The sequence below is a fragment of the Tribolium madens genome, unplaced genomic scaffold, assembly GCF_015345945.1.
Source record: "Tribolium madens isolate multiple individuals breed KSU strain unplaced genomic scaffold, Tmad_KSU_1.1 Scaffold_2;HRSCAF=44;Tcas5.2_LGX, whole genome shotgun sequence".
NCBI classification, from domain to species: Eukaryota; Metazoa; Arthropoda; class Insecta; order Coleoptera; family Tenebrionidae; genus Tribolium; species Tribolium madens.
In genome coordinates, this window is record NW_025400995.1 from 1679311 (window position 1) to 1702159 (window position 22849).

The following is a 22849-nucleotide window of genomic DNA, read 5'->3' on the forward strand; positions in this document are numbered from 1 at the left end:
GTTATTATTGGAGTGTTTTTAAGGTTTTATGTATGCAATACGTCTTACGCAAACTGTATTGTTGGTTGCATAACGTTATTTATAATGTTCAATGTTACCAAAATAGTTGCCAAAGAGGAAATTTTTTAGGTAAATACAGTTTATTGAATATATTGAAAATAAATAAAAATTTGCAATCATACACCGTGTAAATGTAAAGTTGTGCAAAATTAAATAACCGTAAATTTTGTTCAACTTTTGATTTTTAAAAGCGCCCAATTAAGAAAAGAATTGACGAAAAAAATGTACGTCCGGGATGAACTTTAAACTGTAATAATTAGGGTGTTGAGTATTTATGTATGAAACACATTTTTACGCAATGTGTATTCTTAGTTGCATAAGTCATTTTAGTAAATGAGATGACGTTCACTGTTATCTTATCAAACTTGTTGCCCACTTGTTGCACAAGAGGAAAATACTGCATTTTTTCTAGAAGGTGGGAATTACTCAATAAAACACTTATCTGTCATGGATGGCGTCATATATTTGTTATTTTACAAAACATAGGTACAAAATAAACACTGTTTATTTGACCTGACCTGTAGTGCGTCTCATTATTTGTACATTTTGGGGAAAACACGCCAAAACGTATAAATAATTAACAAAAAAATTAATTACTAATTTTGTTACTTCATGAACATACAAAAGTATAAAAAATAAGTCTTTGATACAGTAAGTACAGTTCTAATCAATGATGTTTTACTATTGACATAATTACACAAAAAACCTACTTGATGCCAATTTCTATTAAACAATAATTGAAATAAAAAATGTATTCTTAATTGTCACTTGCTTAAGGCAGATGTATGTATATAGAATTGTCAAAAAATATTCGGGAAACATTATTCAACATTGTTATAAAAATATCTTACTATACATATGGCATGTGAGCATCTTTTGGCAATTTATACAGAGATATAAACATGTAAACTCCCTTATTTCTATAAATTTGTTCATATAAAACAAGAGAAACGTAGCAGTTTTAAGTTGCACCAATGAAATAGTGTGTTAAAAAATATTGCATAACTTGTAAATGACTTACTTTAAAAATAAATACAAATCTTTATAAGACAATATGAGAAGAGAAGCTGCTTGTAAAACAACACAATACTGAATGAATTTTATCACTGATTTAAGAGGGAATAGACGAAACGAGATCAGTGCCGTTTCAAGCAGCTTCACTTCCATTTTCCACATTACATAAAAATGAAATGCTTTGCATAAATTCCGACTTAACAATATATTATAAAGGCCGTTACATCAAAAGGCCACAATCTTTTAAATTATTATTAATAATAACATTAGTTACTGCGTCAAAAACAAACTGAATATTCGTAGTGTCTGTCGCACACGTGAAATGAGTATAAATTTCTTTCTGATCCTTTCGTTTATTCAAATTTTCGAATTTCATTCGGATATAAGCCGACGCGTCTTCGTAAGTATTCGGACCGGTATATTCAGGGAAACATATCGTCAACGGACTTCGCGTTATTTTCTGCTCAAACAAATCTTTCTTATTCAAAAACAGAATTATCGAAGTCGACACAAACCACTTGCTGTTACAAATCGAATCAAACAGTTTCATTGACTCCACCATCCTGTTCATTTCCTCATCTTCGGCCAAAACTAAGTCGTAACCAGACAACGCGACACAGAAAATAATCGCAGTCACGCCCTCGAAACAATGTATCCACTTTTTTCGCTCCGAACGTTGACCCCCAACGTCGAACATTCTAAAAAAAAGTGTTACCCTGACCGGATTCGAACCCCTGACTCGGCGACTTACTTAAAGTGGAGTCCTTTGAACGAAAAGTGGGTTTCAACAATCCCAGTTGTCTTGACTCTAGTTCTTAGTACGTCCTGTTGCGAGGGAATGTAATTAGGTTGCGAAATTCGGTCTAAAGCATTTAAATAATAAGCTGCAGAGTCGTTTAATTGATATTCTCGGGAGCGTGCAAAACATAATTGTACCCCAGGATCCTGCCAAAGCTTCTTCATCAACATCACAAGCTCGGGGGTTAACTCCCCCTCTTCTGCGGCACTCGCATATGTGAAAAACTGACGCGCGATATCCTGCAAAAATGTGGATCAAGTCGCTAGTTATTTTCGTTGTCATGGCAACAAAGTTTACAAACAAGTGACGCGGTTAGTAACAGAGGTCGGTAATAAGACAATGTCAACTTACAGCACGACTGGGGTCTGCAAAATCGATTCGTAGTTGTCCCATGGCCCGAATGATTGCCATTAAACTCTGAATGGTGTTGCTGTAGACGACAGGCCTGTATTGTTCACATTCTTCCTTGGAGTAGCCCGTTTCGTGTATGATTTTCATTTGTTTAACAATTGTGCTCTTTCCTGATTCGCCGGCGCCTGTAATTACAAACAATCGAAGCGTGATTATTAATCACCAACCTGAGCTAAATTTTTCAACGATGAGTAAACCGAGCAAAGGAAATAAATAAAACGCTTGGGGGCGTAATTAGGGCACTTTTGGTGTTTATTTCCGGGTGGGAAACAATCTCTAATTCAAAATTTCCACCAATTTTCTCTGAAAACTCACCAAGCAGTAACAGCTTGACTTCACTTGCTGCCCTTTCGCCATCAGCTCGCAAATCTCTGTCAATTTTCTTCGAGCGTTCTGTAGCTTCTTTATCGCCTGTTGTACTAACCGCACAACCCATATTATATTTAAAATCGCTTTTATTTTGACACTTGTTGCTGTTAACAGATCACAAACGACTCCACCCGCTGGAGAAAAACTTTCGGTTAGATTGGCAAACCAAACTCCCTAGATTCGACAACGGCAGCCATGACACGGCGCCAAATTCAAAACACCCAACATTAAATCAAACAAACTTGTATAAAAATATGTTTATTTCCTAACAAAATCACAATAACATTATTTATACAACTCGGCACCGGCAATTTTCCTTTTATGGAGTAAATAAGGGGCGTATCGCTGCGCTAACGGCCGATACACCCACTCAAATAACATATACTATGTTTTTTTGACAAAACCGGTCATAGGAGGAGGCCCCAAATTAGTGGTGCATTGCATGGGGGCCGTCGGGTCTACACCAACCGGTCTTTGCGATTTCGGCGACGCCGGTGGTCTTTCAATAGTCATTGTTTGTTGAGGTATCTTATCATCGGTTGAAATATTCATACTGGAATAAATTTCTTTCAAAATCAACAACATGGTGTCTTCCGATTCCCAGTAACACACGTGACTAGTTAAGGCAAAAATGTACTCGTTGAAAAACTCGAACGGTGCTTCCTGGAGCACGTAATCAATTCGTCGGTTGTTGTTCAAAATACCTAAAGGTAAATCAGTTGGTTGTTGTTCAGGTTCGTCACTTTCCATCTCTTCTTGTTTACGTAACTGCTCTTGAAGGGCTTTATCGACTTGCTCCTCCAGAGAGGGTTCGTCTGGGCGGTGAAACATTGCGAGTTGGTAAAACGAATTCCAAGTGCTTTTCATTGAATCAATAATACGTTGTTTTAAATCCGCTCCGACTCGAGCCATTGTTTCCTTCAATTCTAAACACTACCAGTAGTAATGATGAAAATTAATTAAATATTTTACCTAAATGCAATCTTTTCCGCCCTTTGTGATGTGGGATAAGCACCGGTTTGAGTTTAGCCAACTCGGGATTGATCAAAGATTCGATTCGATAAGCTACAGGGTCATAGGGGTGGAAAATATTAAAGAAAGCGGGACAAGTAGGGAGAGCAAATTGTTCCCCGAGTGTATCCAACCCTCTCACTGTCACAAACATACCAATTGGGGACCCTAAGGCAAAAAAAGCCTTAGGTTGGAACATAAGATGAGGGTAATGAATTTGGGGTTGTCCGGTGCCTACCGCACCCATCATGTAACTAATCCTTCGACTCATCCGACGTAGCAATGGGGGCGGCTTTGTATCATTTAGTGGGGCTATAGTATCCTCATCTGCAATTAAGTGCGATCAAAAAAAAAATAAATTAGAGTAGGCGTCGATTAAATTCTACAGTTGGCAACACATTGGCTGGGAATTTTCCACACAAACTGAAAGTGATAATGACCATTTACCGTTTTCGTCTTCTTTTTGCTCTAAAGTGAACATTATTTCACTCACAATGAATAAAACGCAAACTTGTCATTTGATGTCAAAAATCAGGATTGCCATCTGAAGGACTTTAATCATCGCCTACTCTAATCGCACGGTACAAACCTTCAGATGCTGCTTTCTCTGGTTCTGGATGTTGGTGGCAAAGTAAATCAAACAAAATCAAAGAACCTAAACTGTGACCCCCGAGTGATATTCCGCCGTTGAAATCAGGATTTCGCTGTTTGTACAACTCAAATATTTTATTTAGTTGATTCCCGACTGTGGAAATAATAGTTTGGCAATAAACAGGACTTGTGTAGAAAAGTATATCGAGAAGTGTGTCGTTTGTAAAGTCACGTAAACGTGGAATGCTATCAAGTGTGATACTTTTCAATTTCCGGTCAATTCCGGTATCTTCCGAATGCAGTTCTTCGTGCCAACTTATCGGAAGGACTTCAATCCGATTGGCTATACCTTTCTCACACGACGACTTGTAATGCGATTGGACCAATTGTAAAGAAATGCTACGAAATTCGTCAACTACAAGCAAAAATTAGGGAAAAAACTACAATGGTGTCACCCTCGTACCAACTTCCTCAACGGTGCGAAACTTCAAGTCACAAACTGACCCAATCCCGTGTACTAGAAACAAAAGATGGTCGACTTTCGCCGGCTCACCTTCGTCAATATCAAACTCGTCCATTCCTCTTTTGACAACTCTGGGTCGTAACTGATTCTAGAAAAAAAAAAAAAAAAACTCCCTAGAGATTTTCCAAATTTGAGTTGGTATACTTACTGGTGTGTTTCCCCAAGCATCAGGTGACTGTGTCGGTGGGAAAAGGACCAAGACATCAGGTGCATGAAAAACAACTGTTTCCCCATTGGTCAATTCAACTTTTCTGTGCCATTGGTTGGTTTCAAATGCGGTTTTAAACTCTTCTTCTAGTTTGGTCGCGACGTTTTCCTCATACGGGACGTATCTGCCATCGGAATTGCCTTTGTGGAACCAAGAACAGCGCCGGACTTCACTCGGGGCCCCCTTCCAATAAACAGGGTCACGCTGACGGCGTAAAATATTAACATCATAGCGACCACCGTCAGTAGCCACCACTTTATCCGGATCTAAATCATCTAAAACTAACAATTAGAAAAAAATCGTAGATTAGTGTCATTACTTGAGGTAAAAGCTTGCTCTAGAGCCAGAGAATCAACCATGGAAAATGGTTGCCAGACAGTTTTCCCCTCAATTTCACGTTTGTAAAACCAGTGGTGATAAACAGGTCGATAAATCTGATTAGGGGCCTAAAACCACACTTACACTTTGAAACCCAAATCAAGACTAATTAATTACATTCGCTGCGGGTAACGTCTCCCCATTAAGCCCCGTTGATAATCCAGGACCGACTTCAGGAGTTTGCAACAGCTCATTTGCGGGAATTGCAGCCATGACAGGGGTGGTAAAAACTTGGGAGGGGGGTGGAGGTTGGAAAAAATTTGGGGCTGGAGGTTGCGAGTTGTTGCTCAAACCTGGGACTTGGGCGTAGACGGGTCGTTTGAGCCCTGGTCTTCGGTAGGTGTTAGATGGGGCTTGCGGAGGGGCACTTGGGGGCGTATTAGTAATTCCACTTGAAGGGAACAAGGGAACCGGTGCAACATTTGTCGGAGGTTGACTCAAAATACTCTCAATGCCTGCAGGAGGTGGAGCAATTTCGGGTTGGGGCTCGTGAGAGTTTCCCTTCAATTTTAAAAAGGAGAAAACCGAGGATAGGTTTGAGGTCTGTGGCTGGTTTTGGAAAGTGTCAATGGTTGTTGGGACCGTTTCCAAGAAATCTATTGGCTCTGCAACACGTGGAGGTTGATCTGAAAATAATTCCAAACACCGGATCAAACAATTTGAAAATTTGTCAATATTTGAGGAAGATTGTAATTGTAATGCCACACCCTTTTGAGGCATAAAACATTAATTTTTAGAAAATTACAAAGACGAATCTCCGTTATCACAAGATTGTTATTGTGTGATAACAATCTTATTTATATTTTGATGCATTAAAATAAAAAATTGACTGAATTAAAAAGTAATAACACGTGTTACGAATATTTACTAGAACTGATAATTGTTAAGGTTGAACAATATCCGCTCCTACCCACAATTTGTCATCTAACTACTACAAAAGCTAAGTTTTTTTTGGGGAATATTAGTTGTGTTAATCACTTGAAAGTGACAATGTTTAAAATAATAGCAATCTCTTTACTTTTCCAAACAATAAGTGCAATAACAACAGTCAGGCAAGAAAATGAGAATTATTTCACCAACTACATAAACCGGGAGGAAGAAAGTGCGCGAAAATTTCTCCAACGTTACAATTCCTTCAACCCTGTGATTCTTCTCGTTGAAAACAGTCAAGCGAGTCAAAACGCAGCTTTAAATTTCCTGAAATCGGTACACAAACTTGAGCCAAGAGTCCAGAACGTGAATTTCATGTTGATGAAATTTAATGAAACAAGTGAGGGTTTTTAGACGGATTTTACCAAATTTGTAGGTGTTAGCCCCGTTTTAGGTAACAATAAACTCCACTTGGAGAAACTCCTAATCGAGAAAATCCCTCCAAAACCGTCAACATTCCTCGGACGTGAAACCAATCGAAGTGCGGTTTTTTTCGGGATTTTGAACGCCGTCCATGTGCTACCCCCATCAAGTGGTGTGGTGGTTTTCATGAAACGGGACGTGGAAGACGAGGATTTGTCCCAACATGCGGCAATTGAAGTGGAAAAGAAACGAATTCAAGTTAGTTGATTATTTGATTTGTCTACTAACTGTTTTAAGGTTTTTGTGTTTTGTGGGGCGAAGCGAAAAGGGGGTTATTTGGAGGAGTTAGCTGTGCGTTCGCGTGGCGGTTTTTGGATTCAGCCGGACCGGGACCTCTCCTCGGAATATTACGAGGAATTTTTAGAAAATATCAATGCATTCACTTCAGTTGTGATGATTTTATCGCGGAGGAATCTCCGAGGGGAAAATAACCTGGTGTTTCCGATCGATTCTGATGTAACAGGTGTCCACATAAGTATAGCCCCCGAGGTCACCACAGGGCTACTGACAACACCTGGAGGTAGTTTAGACACTGGGAACGGTTGATGATACAACTGTTGTTTCAGGGTACAACATTGGTGTTTTGAGGGGCGACGATGTAGTGCGATACTCAGCTGGGTCGTTCATAAAACGAGGCTATGGCGTGCACGAAATCCACATTAATACTACGACGCCTGACGTCGGAGTGTGGCGTCTTCGAGTTAGCAACGCGCGCGCACTTTACAACGTTACAGTTTTCGCACATACAACAAAAATCACCGATTTTGGGACAGGTAAAATCAACTTACCGGTGGAATTATCAACGAGATATTAACTCGAGTAGTTAGAACTACACATTTATAACAACTGGACGTTCGAATAGACTTTGTACATGATGTTAGATGCGTCATGGATTGGTTGCGTAAAATCACCATTTAAAAAACGCATGACCTTAGATATTTACAAACAAATGCAAATCCTCATATCTGGTGTTTAATGTAATGCCAACACGAGAAAATTCGCCCCTAGAGTGTCAAAATATTTTGGTGACATCACAGGGAGTTGTTGCGTAATTCTGATAACGTACTCGAACTTAAACCTATCACCACACCAGAATATCCCTTCCAAACCTTGACTTTTAAACTCTTATCACGAAAATTTATTAGTTGTCAATTAACTCAGTTTATTCCAGCTGTAAATAAGACAGGAAATAAGAAAAAAATTCTGAAAGTGGGACTCACGTCTGCGATAAGCAACATCACACACATTAGTTTCGTTAATAGAGATGGCAACCCCATCCTAAGCAATGTCAGCTACTTAAGTGACAATAAAGAAATCCAAGTCCCAAATGAGTCATTTTATGCCGTTATCGACGGAATTGATTCAAAAGGGGACAATTTTAGACGCTTATCGTACGTTAGAGGAAACGAAAAAGACATATTTTTTCTACCACCTATAACCATCGATCTGGGTCTTGGGTCCGAACTTATCACCCAACCATATCGCCAACCACAACTTTTTTTTGAAGTAACCAACAATGGCAATACTCCGACTTTGGTCCGTTTTTTTTGCAAAGACGACAAGGGCATATTACTTAGCATGGATCCGTGGTAGTAAGTATCTAGAGTAGTTACCAATTTCTCGATTAAGTATTAAATAACAGCAAATGGATTAATCCCCAAGAGACAGCAACCGTTCGTGTGACCCTTACAACAAGGTCTGGTCAATACCAAGACTTTATCACTTTTACAGCCGCTGGGACGGAAACTGTCACTAAAAAAGTGATAGTTGATGTTGGGATTAGTAGTGACGATCGGAGAGACCCCCACATTGACTATCACTTCACTAGTGATTGCACTGGTGTTCTTTTGGGGAGTTGCGAGGATGCGACTTGGACTGTTGAAGTCAAAGCTAAAGATACCGGTTCTGGTAGGAAACAAAGCTCTGTGTTCACAAATCTTCATTTATTTTTTACAAGGTTTATTACAAGTGATATCTAGACCCAAAGGTATCTACTTCCCTAATGGTTTCACAAGCGGAACCACCGAGGAAGTGACTGGGTTTTTCAGCGAATCTTGTTGTAACCCAGACTTGGAATTGATCGCTTTTGACAGACAGAATAATCGAAGGACGCGTCATATTAATGCATATTGTATGTTATTCTTGGATACGTCAAAAATTTCAATTGTGGTTTCAGGGGCTACTTTAAGTCCAGGAGCTATAGCGGCGATTGTACTCGGGGTCATAATACTGATTTTGCTAATCATTGGATTGTTCTTCCTGATCAGGAGATGTTGCATCGCTTGGCGCAATAAAGAGAGTTACGACTTACCAGTTTATAGAGGGCCTCTTAGCTCCAGAAGAGCTTAATTTTTCTCTTATTTTGTAATAAACATATTTCAAAAAGTGTTTGACTGAATCGGTAATGAAGGGAACTGCAAATCAAATTAGCTAAAATCGTCTTTTTGTGATAATTTAAAAAAGTTGAAACGGATAAATGTCACAAAATCGATTAAAAACTTAATATTCCATACTTTTCTAATGTTTTTTTTTTACAATAAAACTGTATTTCAAAACGGGTGTTTTACTGAATCACTAAAAGATGGTGCCGGTAATGACGGGAACTGCAATCCAAATTAGTGAAAATCGTCTTTTTGTGATAATATAAGAAAGTTGAATCGGGAAAGTGTCTCAATATCAATTTTCCTTACCTGGTTCAAGGTTTAGCACTGGTGGTGGTGGCGGCGGTGTTTTTTCTTTAGCTGGGAGTAGTAAAGCATTTTGGGAAAAATCTTCAATGGTACCTCCAGTCACCGCATTATTGAAGAGCGGGTTTTTCACTTTTTTGTTAAAATCATTCATTTTTTACCAAAGACGGGCTTTTTCACATACTAACAGCTGTTAGCCACCTAACTGTCAACAAAACTGTGACACCTTACACGTAGTAGGGGGAAGCTTCAAAAATGGCCATTACTTTGGCACCCCTCTAGTAGGTGTCACTGTCACAACTTTTTGCGGCAGGTTTAAAAACTTATCTTTTTTGATGATTCAATAGAAAAACATGAGTAGTCATTACGTAAAAGTCTTTGTTCTCATTAAAACTCGACGAGATTGATTTTTTCGTGTTATCGTTAAACAAATTAGAGGCTTTTGTAATGTTTCATTAATTTATTTGTAATATATTCAAAACATGTTATTTGCTTTGTTAACAGGAATATTCCAGCCACGACGATTCTCGTAAATTCGGCTGAGCTGTACAGAAATAATTTTGAATCTTTGTTGTTCCTGGAAGTTGAATAATGCGTAAATCACCCTCGGGAGTGATTTGTAGGGAATTAAACAAAGCTACAGTCGTGGTTTTCGGTTTTCCCCATTTATCGTAAGTATTTGTGGTAAGAAAGCTCGACTGTTGTTGCCCACTTATCGGGTTAATGGGTGCACACCTTGTCCGAGCTAAAATACAAGATGTTATGTTTTTGACTAGGACGATTTGATCCTCTTCGATAAGTGCGTCGTTATCAACGGACGCTTCTGCGTAGCATTGGGCTATCTACAAAGTCCAAAATGAACCGAACCGGTTAGGTTTTAACCCCTCACCAGTAAATCGGAGTTGACTCGTCTGATGCAAGTTACAAACCGGCAATAACCTGCCACACACGGGCCCGTGCCTGGATTCGCCTAGAAATTTGATTTCTCGAAAGGAGATAACACTGTTTATTTATTCTTGAATGTTTACAACACAATTCGTTATTGTTATTATGCACATTAAATTACGTAAATAGCGGTCGTTGATTGTTTAAATAAACAAGCAGATTGAGCTGAGTAAATTTGATAATTCGTTTCATTTTAATCTTACTTACGTCTATTTGAGAGGAGCAGTCTTCGTATCGCGTCCCAGCTAAATAATTGTCCCCACAATTCATTAAATCGGTTAGAGACGGTTGATTGTTATTTGAGGTTGATGCCTGTTGGAAACACCCAACACACGCATCCCTCATCAAATTATCCTCGTCGTTGATCGCCACATTATTGCACATTAGGGTAAAAAGCCCAACTAGTTGCTCCCTGCGTCAAAAATTCAACTCGTTTCGGCCCAAGTGGCCACTTACGTGTATTGTTGGCAGTTGGGGGGCTGCAATTTTTGGAATTTTTTGACTAAGTCTGCTTGAGTGAAATTAGCCAATACGGCTAATGTCACAATTGCGAGTTGTTTACACATATCGAGTGGGTTTTTTCATTGATCCGTCATAATTTATAACAAGTGGCCCCACTTTAGTTACCTAACATTTTGTCATTTTGCAACATCCGAATGCGAGTGCGTTCACCCCTCGGATTGTTTGATTTTAGTGATTTTTGCGCGTGAGAGGTGACTTTCGACGGTTATTCGCATGAATCGTAAATACCCATGACGCAGTGGAGCCATGTTGAGTCTCAAATCTAGAATTAAGTATTGCGCAACGTTGAGCGTGGTCATGGTCGGAGCGCGTGGAACGCGCCCGTCACAGAGATAATCAACATACATATGATGGGAGAGAAAAAAAGCTCAGATTGAAAAACGATGCAAATATTTATTTAATACATAGTTAAGAGGATACATGCTTGGTAATATGAAAATATATCGTTACTTTTTATTAAGGTGATATCGTAGTGTGCCGGACGAAATCGGTTACAGATCAGTTTTTTGCATCAGTTGAGGTAAGGTCCGGCTCAAGTCTTATTGATACATAAATATACAATAATGAGATAACATAATGTAATTTCGGTTTTGACCGATGATGTAACAAAAATACATACATATTTATACATAAATAATCGTACTTTACTTAACAGTAATAGTCTACAAAAAAATCACACATTTCCAGTTAAAAAATAAAAAGGTACAATAAATCCCTATGAGATGAGGAGAAAATGAAACCATTGGTAGAATATAGAGCGATAAAGCGCGCCAACAATGCGTTACAATAAGATTATGTTAAATAAACTCGTAGGAATATATCGGCAAAATGAAAGCAAGTCCACTAAGATACAGATTTGTGCAAGTGGAGAGGACTCCAAACTCACAAAAAATGAATAAATACTTAAACACTAGAATAAATAGCCCCCGGCGGAGCGTTGATATGTCCGATCCATCACAAGTACGCGCACGACGAGCACTGGGGCAAAGCCCCATCATCAAACTAATGTCTCGGTTCCTTCTCCTTGCCGATCATCATCGACTTGAGATGCTCCACCTCGGATGATAACCTCACAATTTCCGAGTGGATTCTATGCTTGGCTTCGGCGTCGCCCCCAGCAGCCTCCTGGATAGCCTGAAGATGCGACTGTTTAAGAGTCTGCAAAGTGGCGGCAGCTTGCGCCGCTTGCGTCGACCATTCCGCCCCCAAAGAGATCCCTGAATCGCGTTCATCACTCGAGCCTTCGGCGTCCCAAGGAGGACTAGCACGTGGCCCCGGTTCCTGTTTAATATTCTGGAGCGAGAGAAGCGTATTGGCGGCGTCTTTATCACCCAAATGCGACTTATGACGCAACTTCAACGGGAGACTGTTGTTGGCTTCAGAGGTAAGAGCCACGGGGGCGCTCTCGTCCCCCGAATTACTCGAAACTTCAAACGGACTCTGGCCTCGTGATCGGGACCGCGCCGAGAGATTGAGGGCATCGTTGGAGTCGTAGTGGACAGTGGGATGGTAGTTGGGGTAGGGATAGGGGTACGCCTCGGGATGGTGGTCTCTATAGGGCGGTTCATGGTGCGACGCGGGCGGGTGCAGAAGCGGGAGGGGCTGTGGTGGAGGCGACCCCAACACCGGTTGGTGGATCACCGGGGTCGGGATTGGACTATGAGGGTTGAAAAGGAGAGGATTTGCCGAATGTGTGAGTTTTTGACGTTTTGTAAGACTAAGTACTTGCTCGTTTGTGGGGAGATTTGCGAGGACTTTCTCGACGCAAACGACGTTTTCCCCACAGATCCCGTACTCTTCCTTGATGGCTTCTAACTGGGCCTTCAAAATGGCGTTTTCTTTAGTTAGTTCAACAACGCGTTGTTCGAGGACCATATCGTTGAAGCGGCGTTTTTCACGGGAACGTTTCGCGGCTTCGTTATTTCGACGCCGACGGTCCCAATAGCTGTCGTCCTTCTTGCTGTCGGGGGTGAATTCGCGTTGTTTCCGTTGGGAGAAGAGTTCTTTGTGTTTGACAGGATTCATGTTGTAGCCGGGAGGGAAGGAGTCGGCACCGGGAGACGACGACGATGAGAGGAGCTCCCGTCCGTGGCTGGCAGGCATATTTGAGTTTAGTTGTGGAATTTCACCATTTACTGGAGATCCACTTTGACCTCGGCCCACGAATTCGGCAACCATTATACGCTGCTTTAATACATCTGAAAGAAGAAAAAAAGAAATTGTCTTTCAGTCTTTAATCGGATTAGTGGAAAAATGCCGACCGGTTTTTGCCACAAGTGCAGTCAAGGCCGTCGCGATTCACCTGCCATACCTGCAAGTGCCTAACTAAGTTTTAGTCAAAGCCTTGGAGAGGTCGTTGCCTAAATACGTCGGAATTCCGGAACGGAAATGATTCAGAAGCCATCTGGCTGATATAGAACGGACTAAGACGAATCTAAATTAAGTAATAGGCAATAAGCCACGTGATTAACCCCCGGAAACGTGAGCTTTCGTACCAACAACGTGATATACTTCACGTGTGGACCTTGAAGACACCACATTTCTAAACAATTATCTCTTTTTACGAAATGTCCGAATTCAGGGGAAAAACCAAAAGCGAGCCGCCTTTCCGATAACTAACAAAAAATGACGCATCGGTTTAGTGAAATGATGCGGCGACTTTTAAATAAAATCGATGTTATTTCGTGACGTGGCTACAAATACAAAACAAATTCTTACGAAACTATTCTAAAAATAATTGCCCGACTTATTAAAAAAGACGTAAATCAGATCAATAATCACTGAGTAACTGTAAATCTGTGGAAAAATAAAATTCAACGACAAGTTCGCACAATTGGTTTATTTTTATCCGCACGTGGACTTCGCACCGAACCCGGTCAAAATAAATATTCGTTTTTTCGATTTGTTAACCGTATTACAAACACCTACACGGTGTTCTTATTTATTGGCCGTGATAAGCCGCAAGATACGTATTTAATTTCGTTACGCAATTTTATTATGGTTCCGCTACAACGAGCATAATCGAGAAACAAAAAGGTTGCGGCCATTGCATACAATCATCAACAATTAGAGCGCATTACATTATTTTCGTCCGTTCGATCGATTGATTGATTAATGTCTCCGGTTTTTCCAAATTGACAATTAGAAACAAACTAACGTTCGCAGGAGAGAAGTAGGCTAGTGGAACTCCGAGTTCAAGAATGCTCTGCAATGCCGAGCTCTACACTTATCTCTTATTACATAATGTAATTGCAAAATTATTACTCCAGACATGGCATCAAACGAGGCTTTGTCGGTGATTGTTCACTCATTACTCTTTGTCCCGAAAAATGATTTCTTTGTTTAGTCCTGTGTGTGGATCGAGACCAAGAAAACATATCTCGAAAACACGCAACAAAGTGATTCATTAGAGTTGCCAAAGTGAGCTTGGCGGGAAGACATTCGAGCATCGGGCGCTTTTGGCGCGCGGTTCAAACCCCAAATCAATCAAAATATAGATCAAGTAACGGCGGCAATAAATATTATTAGACCGTATCTGTCACCTAAATGCACGCGAGCGTAACAATGAAGAATTGAAGAAGAAAAAGAAAAGACAGCCCTGGACACTCACCAACTATCAATTGTTGACGTGTAAAGTCCCTGGATTTGTTTAGTTTCGTTGTTAAAAAATCACTATTGAACAATAACAATACACAAACAGTAGCGACACTCAACTACGTCTGTACTCTAAGTGCAACTGGCGAGAACTGAACAGTAAGCGTTCCGAAACTGACTACACTTTGACAGTGGCCGCGTGCTGATCATGATCAGTCGCGACGGGTTAAGGAGGGGGTGGTGGGGGCTACGGAGGACAACACCCTCAGTGAGTCACCAATCAGAGCAGTGACAGGTCACCTTCGTAAGTTACGTAACTTGCTCGTGCCCTCTCGTGTCTTAATATTTGGGACCGCATCAACGTTACGCAATTCCGGTGCAATGATGATTCGTGTAATTCCCCGATGATTTTCGGCGCAAAACAATTAGTCATTGACTGACAAAGGATAATTCTAATGATTTTAAATGAAAGTCAGACGTATCGATCCGAATTCTAAATGTTTTTAACAACTTATCACGCAAAATAAACTTGAGGAGAACCAAGCGGCCAATGTCATCAAAAAATAACAGAACTACGAGATTACGTTGACATAGGTTAGGGATATTGCAACTGCATAAATATCATATTTACAAGTAAAGTTCATGGTTGCCCAGATAGCTTTGCAGTAAAATGTTAAGATTATTGTTGAAAAACACGACGATTTTAAAAGGTTAATATCCTAACTAAACGCGCCATTGTTTGTTCAATTAACTCGACGAAATTCCGAAATTGCGCAACAAATATTTTGCGCGACGTTCACCACCTCCAAGAACCTACTTTTTCTATTGATCTGAGATGTTTTTACGTTTTGTCTTGGAGAAAGCAATAGGAAAGTTCCCATTACTATCACTAATTATTTGCTACAACAATTTTTGCATTTACATTACAAATTGTTGTACCGTTTCTCCAACCACATACCCAAATTTAGTACAGTTAACTGATTTATCAACCCATTTACGTTACAAAACACAAAAACAACAGCAATCTTTACTTAACATCCTCCTGTAATTTCTTAAACTTAAACTTTTCACCCAAAAAAAAAAAACAAAAAAACGGTCGCCTCTTTGTCATCATTTTATTAATAAAATTGCATAACAACAAACAATAGGCGAATAATCTTATCACGAGGAAGTTATAGAAATAATCACTTTGTCTCAATTCTAGAATATTAAAACGAAAAACGTTGTTTCATAACATTACGTTATAATTATCGATGAGCGAGTTTTTCCCGTCACAGGTCGAAATTTCCTGTTTTCAGGTAAAACTGACTAATTGAGAAAAATTCCGGCTCACCGTGCGTATTTCAAACGTAGTAAGAGGTTGACCTCTGAACAAGAGAAGACAAGGTCATCATAATGACCTCTTATTTGTCAGTTCAGTCATTTTCCGGTAACGTTTTTTCCCTATAAAAATCGCGACCTTGAAGCGGTGAACCACCCATTACGAAATTCACGAATTAACCGACGCTTTTACCTTATAATGTAATAAGTCAACCTTCCAAGAAAGTCAAGAACGCAAATTATGTCATCGGTTTTGACTCAAAATCCTTCAATTTCACCCTCGGGCCCCACTGATAAAACAATGACCGATAAAAATGACAGGACGAAAACAACTTTTCCCTTATCTACGTTGCAATCACATCAATAAAATTAAGATGGTAAACAACCAAATTACTAGAAATATTATAATTTAGAAATATGCTGACGCGATAAATCTATTGTTCAATTAATCTGTCTCATTGGAAAATGAATGCTGTTCCTATTGTTTCCACAAATGTTTTTGCTTACTCATGTCATAATTTTCATGTCAGTGGGGTCAGCACCCCCAAAACATAAAAAACTCACCGCGAAACAACGAATTTTTTTTTCTGTTATTTTCCCTCTCTATTTCTCTAATTAAATTTGGTATAATATATCCTTGTCTAACAATGTAGTGCACGATTTGTTTTTTGTCCTCGACTTACAGTAAGTCCTTGAGTGTCGCATTCAGATCAAACCTTCCCGCAATTATTACCTCAAATAAATCTAAGGTTAGCACTTAAACAGAAAGTGCATTTCATTTAATAAATTTAGAATGAAGTGACCTTATCACGACGAGAAAAATGTGTACAATGTCACGATAATAATAGAAAGTTTTTTTTTTTTTTGGAAAGTTTTAATTTTTTTAAAAAGAGGTAAATAATATTGTCAATGCGTGACAATATGCTAACGTAGCCTCAATCAAAAGTGGGCCAAGTTTTCTTCCCGCGAACATGCCATATAAGTGCTATTTAGCCGGTAAAAAATTTGTGAATTTTAATCGTTAACCCCATTCGTCTTCCCCACTCTTGAATTCGCGTTGCAGTTTTAAAAATAATATTTACAGCTCGTCTTGCACCGGCATAAAAATAATCCGACTCAAGGCTGGCCCTAATAAGCGAAAAATAATTTTTATTGTTTGGGTTATCCGGGCAAAAAATTATTTTATTAGGGGTGGAGAACTTTCCCTGATTTTTCTATAAGTTCCCATTGTCGGTTTACCTGGGGGTGTGAAAATTAATCCGTTATCGGGGTGCATCGGTGGCAGGGTGGGCATCATGAAGGGTCCAGGTCCGGCCGGCCTGGCGCTGTGGAGTGACGCAATGATGAGGCTTTCTAATCAGAACCAGAACCAGAACCAGAACCAGAACCAGAACCAGCACAACACCACACATAGAGTTGAAAGCACACACGTCTTAACCGATCAGAAGTCGACTAGGGTATAGTAGTCGTATAGCGCTTTGCAGCAAGTGCAAGCCGTCCGCGAGGATGTAAAAGTACGAGATAGTGACCTACATGGCCGCGAAGTAGTGGCAAAACGAAGAAAGCGGAGAAAGGGACACCAAAAGGAAATGCGGCCGTTACAAGTAATACGTAGTTACGTGAGATTACCACGACATAATATGTTTGTGGCCTCAATTTAGACCGACTTTCGGCCGTACTGCATTCTCGGATAAAAATGAAATCAACTGCTTAGAAACGCTAAATAGGGTTAACCAGAGAGAGTTGCCACTAATTCCTATCATAATAACAATTAAAACATCAACTGATTCGCTTTACATCACACACACAACACGTTTCTCACCACTAAAACACAATTAAACTATTCAAAATCGGACAAAATCGCCCCTATTAAGTTGCAGAAATTACCAATTGCAATTTTACAAAACTTGACTCACCTGGTATAACATTTTGAAATTAAAAACGGAAACAGTTTTTTTAATTCTTGTAATACTAAAAAGCCTTGGAAATACAAAAATGTTAACTCTAAAATATTTTTGAACAATTTATGTAAAGAAAAACAAGATATTTTTTTTTCGGTGCCTCCACCATATTTTCTTCAGTTTTTGTGTACAGTTGCTACTAATTCCTATTGTAATAACGGTTCAAACATCCAACTGATTTCATCACCAACGCCTGTAACACTTACCACACTTTTCATGCAACTCTTCTAAAACTCTTTTATTTCACCCCCTTTTCCAAAAACATAAAAATCATGTCCCATTTTAAGGCATTAAAAAATACAATTAAACTATTAAAAATTGGACAGTCTTCTTTTATTTGAAAAAATTTTTTGCAATTTTATTTTAATTAGACAGAGGTGTTTTGGGGGTGCGGATAAAAGTTGGTACACTTTAATCTAGTTTTCACCAAAAATTGAACACTGTCCATTATAAGTATTTTGAAATTAAAAACAGTCACATTTTTTTTAATTCTTGTAATACTAAAAAGCCTAAAAATCTGACCTGACCTAGCTGACTTCATTATAGCCTTTGAAATACAAAAATATTATCATTTAAGGAAATTGAAAATAAAATTAATGCAAAAGATTTTTTTGGAAAACACAAAATAGTTTTAAAATACAGTTTTAGCGGACGAGGCGAAGCCGAGTCTGGCATATCAGATAGGTTCTCAGGTACGTGTTACAAAATTTTTTGTTAAAGTTCCCAAAAACACATTCAAATCTCTTATTATGTGTGATTAATTTTTCGAAAATAGTGACTAAAAATAACAATAGTACTATCCGAAAAAAACTCGTTTTATGGACTTAAATGAGTACGTAAAATATTATTTTTGGGACCGTATACAAATTAATTTAAGTACGGAAATTTAACATAAAAACACAAAAAAGCAAAATTCCAAATAAAATAAGATACCAGGAACATGAAAAAACTGTTAAAAAATCCTTTCTATAAAAATTTTGAAGTTATGAGAGTTTAAATTTTGCACTTTGACTCTATTTTTGTTGGAAAAATAATATTACATGATCTATGTCCCATTAAAAATACAATTAAACAAAATCTTCTTCTGTTTGAAAAAATCCCCAACGATTTTCTTGCAACTAGAAAGAGGTGTTTTAAGGGTGAGGATAAAACTTCGTACACTTATTTTTATATTTTAAAATTAAAAACAGAAACATTTTTTAAAATTCTTGTAATACTAAAAAACCTAAAAACCTGACCTGACCTAGCTGACTACATTATAGTCTTTGAAATGCAAAAATATTATCATTTAAGGGAATTGAAAATAAAATTAATGCAAAACACCTTTTTGGAAAACACGAAATAGTTTTCTTTTATTATAAGTACTTAAAACACAGTTTTAGCGGACGAGGCGAAGCCGAGTCTGGAATATCAGATGGGTTCTCAAGAACTTTTTAGTTACGTGTTACAAAATTTTTTGTTAAAGTTCCCAAAAACACATTCAAATCTCTTATTGTGTGATTAATTTTCCGAAAATAGTGATTAAAAATAACAATAGTACTATCAAAAAAAAACATTTTATGGACTTAAATGAGTTCGTAAAATAGTATTTTTGGGACTGTATACAAATTAATTTAAGTACGGAAATGTAACATAAAAACACAAAAAAAGCAAAATGCCAAGTAAAATAAGATACCAGGAACATGAAAAAACTGTTAAAAAATTCTTTCTATAAAAATTTTGAAGTAATGAGAGTTTAAATTTTGCACTTTGACTCTATTTTTGTTGGAAAAATAATATTACATGATCTATGTCCCATTTTAAGGCTTTTAAAAAATACAATTAAACAAAATCTTCTTCTGTTTGAAAAAATCCCCAACGATTTTCTTGCAACTAGAAAGGGTGAGGATAAAACTTCGTACACTTATTTTTATATTTTAAAACTAAAAACAGATTTTTTTTTAATTCTTGTAATACTAAAAAACCTGTCCTGACGTAGCAGACTACATTATTATAGTCTTTGAAATGCAAAAATATTATCATTTAAGGAAATTGAAAATAAAATTAATGCAAAAGACTTTTTTGGAAAACACGAAATAGTTTTTTTTTATTATAAGTACTTAAAACACAGTTTTAGCGGCCGAGGCGAAGCCGAGTCTGGAATATCAGATGGGTTCTCAAGAACTTTTTAGATACGTGTTACAAAATTTTTTGTTAAAGTTCCCAAAAACACATTCAAATCTCTTATTATGTGTGATTAATTTTTCGAAAATAGTGATTAAAAATATCAATAGTACTATCCGAAAAAAACTCGTTTTATGGACTTTAATGAATTCGTAAAATATTATTTTTGGGACCGTATAACCGTAATTTAAGTACGGAAATTTAACATAAAAACACAAAAACACAAAATTCCAAGTAAAATAAGATATCAGGAACATGAAAAAACTGTTAAAAAAATCCTTTCTATAAAAATTTTGAAGTTATGAGAGTTTAAATTTTGCACTTTGACTCTATTTTTGTTGGATAAATAATATTACATGAGCTTTGTCCCATTTTAAAACTTTAAAAAATACAATTAAACTAATAAAAATTGGACAAAACCTTCTTCTATTTGAAAACGATTTTTTTGCAATTTTATTTTAATTAGAAAGAGGTGTTTTGGGGGGTGAGGATAAAACTTCGTACACTTTAATCTAGTTTTTACCAAAAATTGAGCACTCTGTCCATTTTATGTGTTTTGAAATTGAAAACAGAAACAGACTTTTTTTAAATTTTTATAATACTAAAAAACTTAAAAACCTGACCTAGCTAACTACATTATAGGTTTTAAAATACAAAAATGTTATCATTTAAGGAAATAAAATTAATGCAGAAGACTTTTTTGGAGCCCGTAAAATAGTATTTTTGGGACCGTATACAAATTAATTTAAGTACGGAAATTTAACATAAAAACATAAAAAAAGAAAAATGCCAGGAACATGAAAAAAAATTTTTAAAAATTCTTTCTATAAAAATTTTGAAGTTATGAGAGTTTAAATTTTGCACTTTGACTCTAATTTTATTGGAAAAATAATTTAGATGATCTTTGTCCCAATTTAAAGCTTTGAAAAATACAATTAAACTATTAAAAATTGGACAAAACCTTCCTCTGTTTGAAAAAAAATCACCAACTATTTTTTTGCAAGTTTATTTTAATTAGATAGATGCGTTTAGAGAGGTGCGGTTAAAACTTCGTACACTTTAGTCTAGTTTTCGCCAAAAATTGAACACTGTCCATTTTATATATTTTGAAATTAAAAACAGATACAGACTTTTTTTATTTTTATAATACTAAAAAACTTAAAAAACTGACCTTTAAAATACAAAAATGTTATCATTTAGGGAAATAAAATTAATGCAGAAGACTTTTTTGGAAAACTAGAAATAGTTTTCTATTACAAGTACTTAAAATACAGTTTTTGTGTACGACGCAAAGCCGAGTCTGGAATATCAGATGAGTTCACAAAAACTTTTTGGCACGTGATACGAAATTTTTTGTTAAAGTTCCCAAAAACACATTCAAATCTTTTATTATGTGTTATTATTATAGTGATTGAAATAACAATAGTACCATCCGAAAAATAAACTCATTTTATGGACTTAAATGAGTTTGTAAAATAATATTTTTGGGACCGTATACAAATCAATTTAAGTTCGGAAATTTAACATACAGAGCGTTTTATAAAAACACAAAAAAATGCCAAGTAAAATAAGATACCAGATCAGGTCAAAAATGTCAAAATTTTATCACCAGCTACCTTAAACACTTTTGTTGAAGTCCAAAAACATATAGACTATAAAAATGTAAAAAAATCGCTCAATAAAATAGTAACAAAAAAAATTACAATTTTTTTGTCACAAGTGTTATTATGCGGGCTTGTGTACTTTTCTTAATTTTTACCCTGTTTTATGCAAAAAAAACACCAAAACACTTTAGTCAAAGTTCAAATAAAAAAGATTATAGCAAAAAAAAATATCCAATTAAATTTTACATTTTACGAATTTTTGGTTTGTTTTTGAGTTTTGTAAAATTTTTTATTTTTTGAAATGCCAACCCACTAATAATTTTTTTACAAAAGCTATTATTTAAAAATACGCTATTACATTTAAAATCGAATTTTCTTTTTAGATACAGGGTGTTTTGTAAAAATACAAGAAAAAGAAAAATGCCAACTAATAAAATAAGATACCAGGAACATGAAAACATTGTTAAAAAAATTTTATCTATAAAAATTTTGAAGTTATGAGAGTTTAAAATAACTTTACATGTTTTTTACTACAGACTGTTAGAAGAGGAAACAAAGAAGCTGTATGAATTGTAACTATGCTTAACATTATTTGTAGCGTTTATTGACAAAGTTTTTGTACCTTTATTGAATAATTATGAGAAAACATATACAAGATCATCGGTAACAACAGACATAAAGAAATGTCAAATGTCAAACAAAATTGACAGATAGAATTATTTAAACCTTTTTTAATATTCCTTGTATCTTATCTTATTTGCTATTTTTCTTTTTTTGTGTTTTTATAAAACACCCTGTAATAAGAGTTGAGAACAAGACACCTTTTTATAACTTAAAAGATCTAAAACTTGCTCTGGCGACTCCATAATTAAAAAAAAAATATGTACAAACTTGTCAATAAGACAAATTAATAATAAGTGTTATTTTTTGTTGTGATTGGTGTAGAGACGAAATTAGTCATCTGATTTGCAGTGTACTGAAATCATGAAATTAAATTGCCTTAGCTATAAATTGTTACGTATCTGGCAAGGAGCAGAACACGCACTCAGCATTAATTATTATGGAAATTGATAAACGTTCGATTAGTGGCAAATTAAAATTTTTCAAAATTTCAATTTATCGTTCAAGCATGATTTTTGAAACAAACACAAAAATGCCAATAGAGTGATTAAAATTAAGAGGCAAATCCGGTTACATAAGCTAAATAAAAAATAAATTAGTAAATGTAATTAAAATAGCAGAATTTCACGGTTGCAATAAAAATGTGATTTGTTTGCCATTTTTGAGGTCCAAGGTTCTGTCAAGGCTCTATCGATAAGGGTCTTCAGATGATCTC

At 36.7% G+C, this 22849-nt stretch overlaps 5 protein-coding genes across 7 annotated transcripts; 1 reads left to right on the forward strand and 4 right to left on the reverse strand.

Moving 5' to 3' along the window:
• Nucleotides 1-503: 503 nt before the first annotated feature.
• LOC123006089 (G protein alpha i subunit) lies at nucleotides 504-2795 on the reverse strand. Its single transcript, XM_044400261.1, has 4 exons — nucleotides 2600-2795; nucleotides 2225-2409; nucleotides 1826-2112; nucleotides 504-1772 (listed from the first exon to the last, which is right to left on the reverse strand). Exons 1-4 carry the CDS (start codon nucleotides 2718-2720, stop codon nucleotides 1295-1297), a joined length of 1071 nt encoding a protein of 356 aa, XP_044256196.1. The 5' UTR covers nucleotides 2721-2795; the 3' UTR covers nucleotides 504-1294.
• A 103-nt stretch (nucleotides 2796-2898) lies between these two features.
• Nucleotides 2899-9616, reverse strand: LOC123006087 (phospholipase DDHD2). Its single transcript, XM_044400258.1, has 8 exons — nucleotides 9408-9616; nucleotides 5482-5990; nucleotides 5306-5432; nucleotides 4927-5261; nucleotides 4719-4866; nucleotides 4254-4670; nucleotides 3626-3991; nucleotides 2899-3579 (listed from the first exon to the last, which is right to left on the reverse strand). Exons 1-8 carry the CDS (start codon nucleotides 9556-9558, stop codon nucleotides 3038-3040), a joined length of 2595 nt encoding a protein of 864 aa, XP_044256193.1. The 5' UTR covers nucleotides 9559-9616; the 3' UTR covers nucleotides 2899-3037.
• Nucleotides 6264-9270, forward strand: LOC123006088. Of its 2 annotated transcripts, XM_044400260.1 has the most exons (8): nucleotides 6270-6634; nucleotides 6671-6915; nucleotides 6955-7237; nucleotides 7284-7490; nucleotides 7889-8309; nucleotides 8360-8625; nucleotides 8675-8848; nucleotides 8894-9270. In XM_044400260.1, the coding sequence occupies exons 1-8, from the start codon at nucleotides 6355-6357 to the stop codon at nucleotides 9064-9066; spliced, it is 2049 nt and encodes a 682-aa protein (XP_044256195.1). In that variant the 5' UTR covers nucleotides 6270-6354; the 3' UTR covers nucleotides 9067-9270. The 2 variants fall into 2 exon arrangements, with proteins under 2 accessions (XP_044256194.1, XP_044256195.1); XM_044400259.1 differs by having other exon boundaries at nucleotides 6264-6634; nucleotides 8675-9270.
• A 285-nt stretch (nucleotides 9617-9901) lies between the features above and the next one.
• On the reverse strand, nucleotides 9902-10925 carry LOC123006590. Its single transcript, XM_044401179.1, has 4 exons — nucleotides 10806-10925; nucleotides 10557-10761; nucleotides 10294-10374; nucleotides 9902-10246 (listed from the first exon to the last, which is right to left on the reverse strand). Exons 1-4 carry the CDS (start codon nucleotides 10913-10915, stop codon nucleotides 9902-9904), a joined length of 741 nt encoding a protein of 246 aa, XP_044257114.1. The 5' UTR covers nucleotides 10916-10925.
• A 319-nt stretch (nucleotides 10926-11244) lies between these two features.
• On the reverse strand, nucleotides 11245-17274 carry LOC123006565. Of its 2 annotated transcripts, none has more exons than XM_044401142.1 (2): nucleotides 17025-17274; nucleotides 11245-13069 (listed from the first exon to the last, which is right to left on the reverse strand). In XM_044401142.1, the coding sequence occupies exons 1-2, from the start codon at nucleotides 17080-17082 to the stop codon at nucleotides 11874-11876; spliced, it is 1254 nt and encodes a 417-aa protein (XP_044257077.1). In that variant the 5' UTR covers nucleotides 17083-17274; the 3' UTR covers nucleotides 11245-11873. The 2 variants fall into 2 exon arrangements, with proteins under 2 accessions (XP_044257077.1, XP_044257078.1); XM_044401143.1 differs by lacking the exon at nucleotides 17025-17274 and adding an exon at nucleotides 14482-15455.
• Nucleotides 17275-22849: the final 5575 nt, after the last annotated feature.

What these genes read in the sequence shown, in the direction of transcription:
- LOC123006089 (XM_044400261.1), bottom strand. Translation starts at nt 2,720, where the DNA reads ATGGGTTGTGCGGTTAGTACAACAGGCGATAAAGAAGCTACAGAACGC. An exon ending in AGTCAAGCTGTTACTGCTTG is followed by an intron (nt 2,410 to 2,599) that starts GTGAGTTTTCAG and finishes TTGTAATTACAG; the next exon opens with GCGCCGGCGAATCAGGAAAG. An exon ending in TTGCAGACCCCAGTCGTGCT is followed by an intron (nt 2,113 to 2,224) that starts GTAAGTTGACAT and finishes ACATTTTTGCAG; the next exon opens with GATATCGCGCGTCAGTTTTT.
- LOC123006088 (XM_044400259.1), top strand. Translation starts at nt 6,355, where the DNA reads ATGTTTAAAATAATAGCAATCTCTTTACTTTTCCAAACAATAAGTGCA. An exon ending in GATGAAATTTAATGAAACAA is followed by an intron (nt 6,635 to 6,670) that starts GTGAGGGTTTTT and finishes CCAAATTTGTAG; the next exon opens with GTGTTAGCCCCGTTTTAGGT. An exon ending in AATCACCGATTTTGGGACAG is followed by an intron (nt 7,491 to 7,888) that starts GTAAAATCAACT and finishes AGTTTATTCCAG; the next exon opens with CTGTAAATAAGACAGGAAAT.
- LOC123006087 (XM_044400258.1), bottom strand. Translation starts at nt 9,558, where the DNA reads ATGAATGATTTTAACAAAAAAGTGAAAAACCCGCTCTTCAATAATGCG. An exon ending in AGAGCAAGCTTTTACCTCAA is followed by an intron (nt 5,262 to 5,305) that starts GTAATGACACTA and finishes TGTTAGTTTTAG; the next exon opens with ATGATTTAGATCCGGATAAA. An exon ending in AGAGAAAGCAGCATCTGAAG is followed by an intron (nt 3,992 to 4,253) that starts GTTTGTACCGTG and finishes ACTTAATTGCAG; the next exon opens with ATGAGGATACTATAGCCCCA.
- LOC123006590 (XM_044401179.1), bottom strand. Translation starts at nt 10,915, where the DNA reads ATGTGTAAACAACTCGCAATTGTGACATTAGCCGTATTGGCTAATTTC. An exon ending in CCCAACTGCCAACAATACAC is followed by an intron (nt 10,762 to 10,805) that starts GTAAGTGGCCAC and finishes TTTTTGACGCAG; the next exon opens with GGAGCAACTAGTTGGGCTTT. An exon ending in ACTGCTCCTCTCAAATAGAC is followed by an intron (nt 10,375 to 10,556) that starts GTAAGTAAGATT and finishes TCAAATTTCTAG; the next exon opens with GCGAATCCAGGCACGGGCCC.
- LOC123006565 (XM_044401142.1), bottom strand. Translation starts at nt 17,082, where the DNA reads ATGATGCCCACCCTGCCACCGATGCACCCCGATAACGGATTAATTTTC. An exon ending in ATTAATTTTCACACCCCCAG is followed by an intron (nt 13,070 to 17,024) that starts GTAAACCGACAA and finishes TTCTTCTTTCAG; the next exon opens with ATGTATTAAAGCAGCGTATA.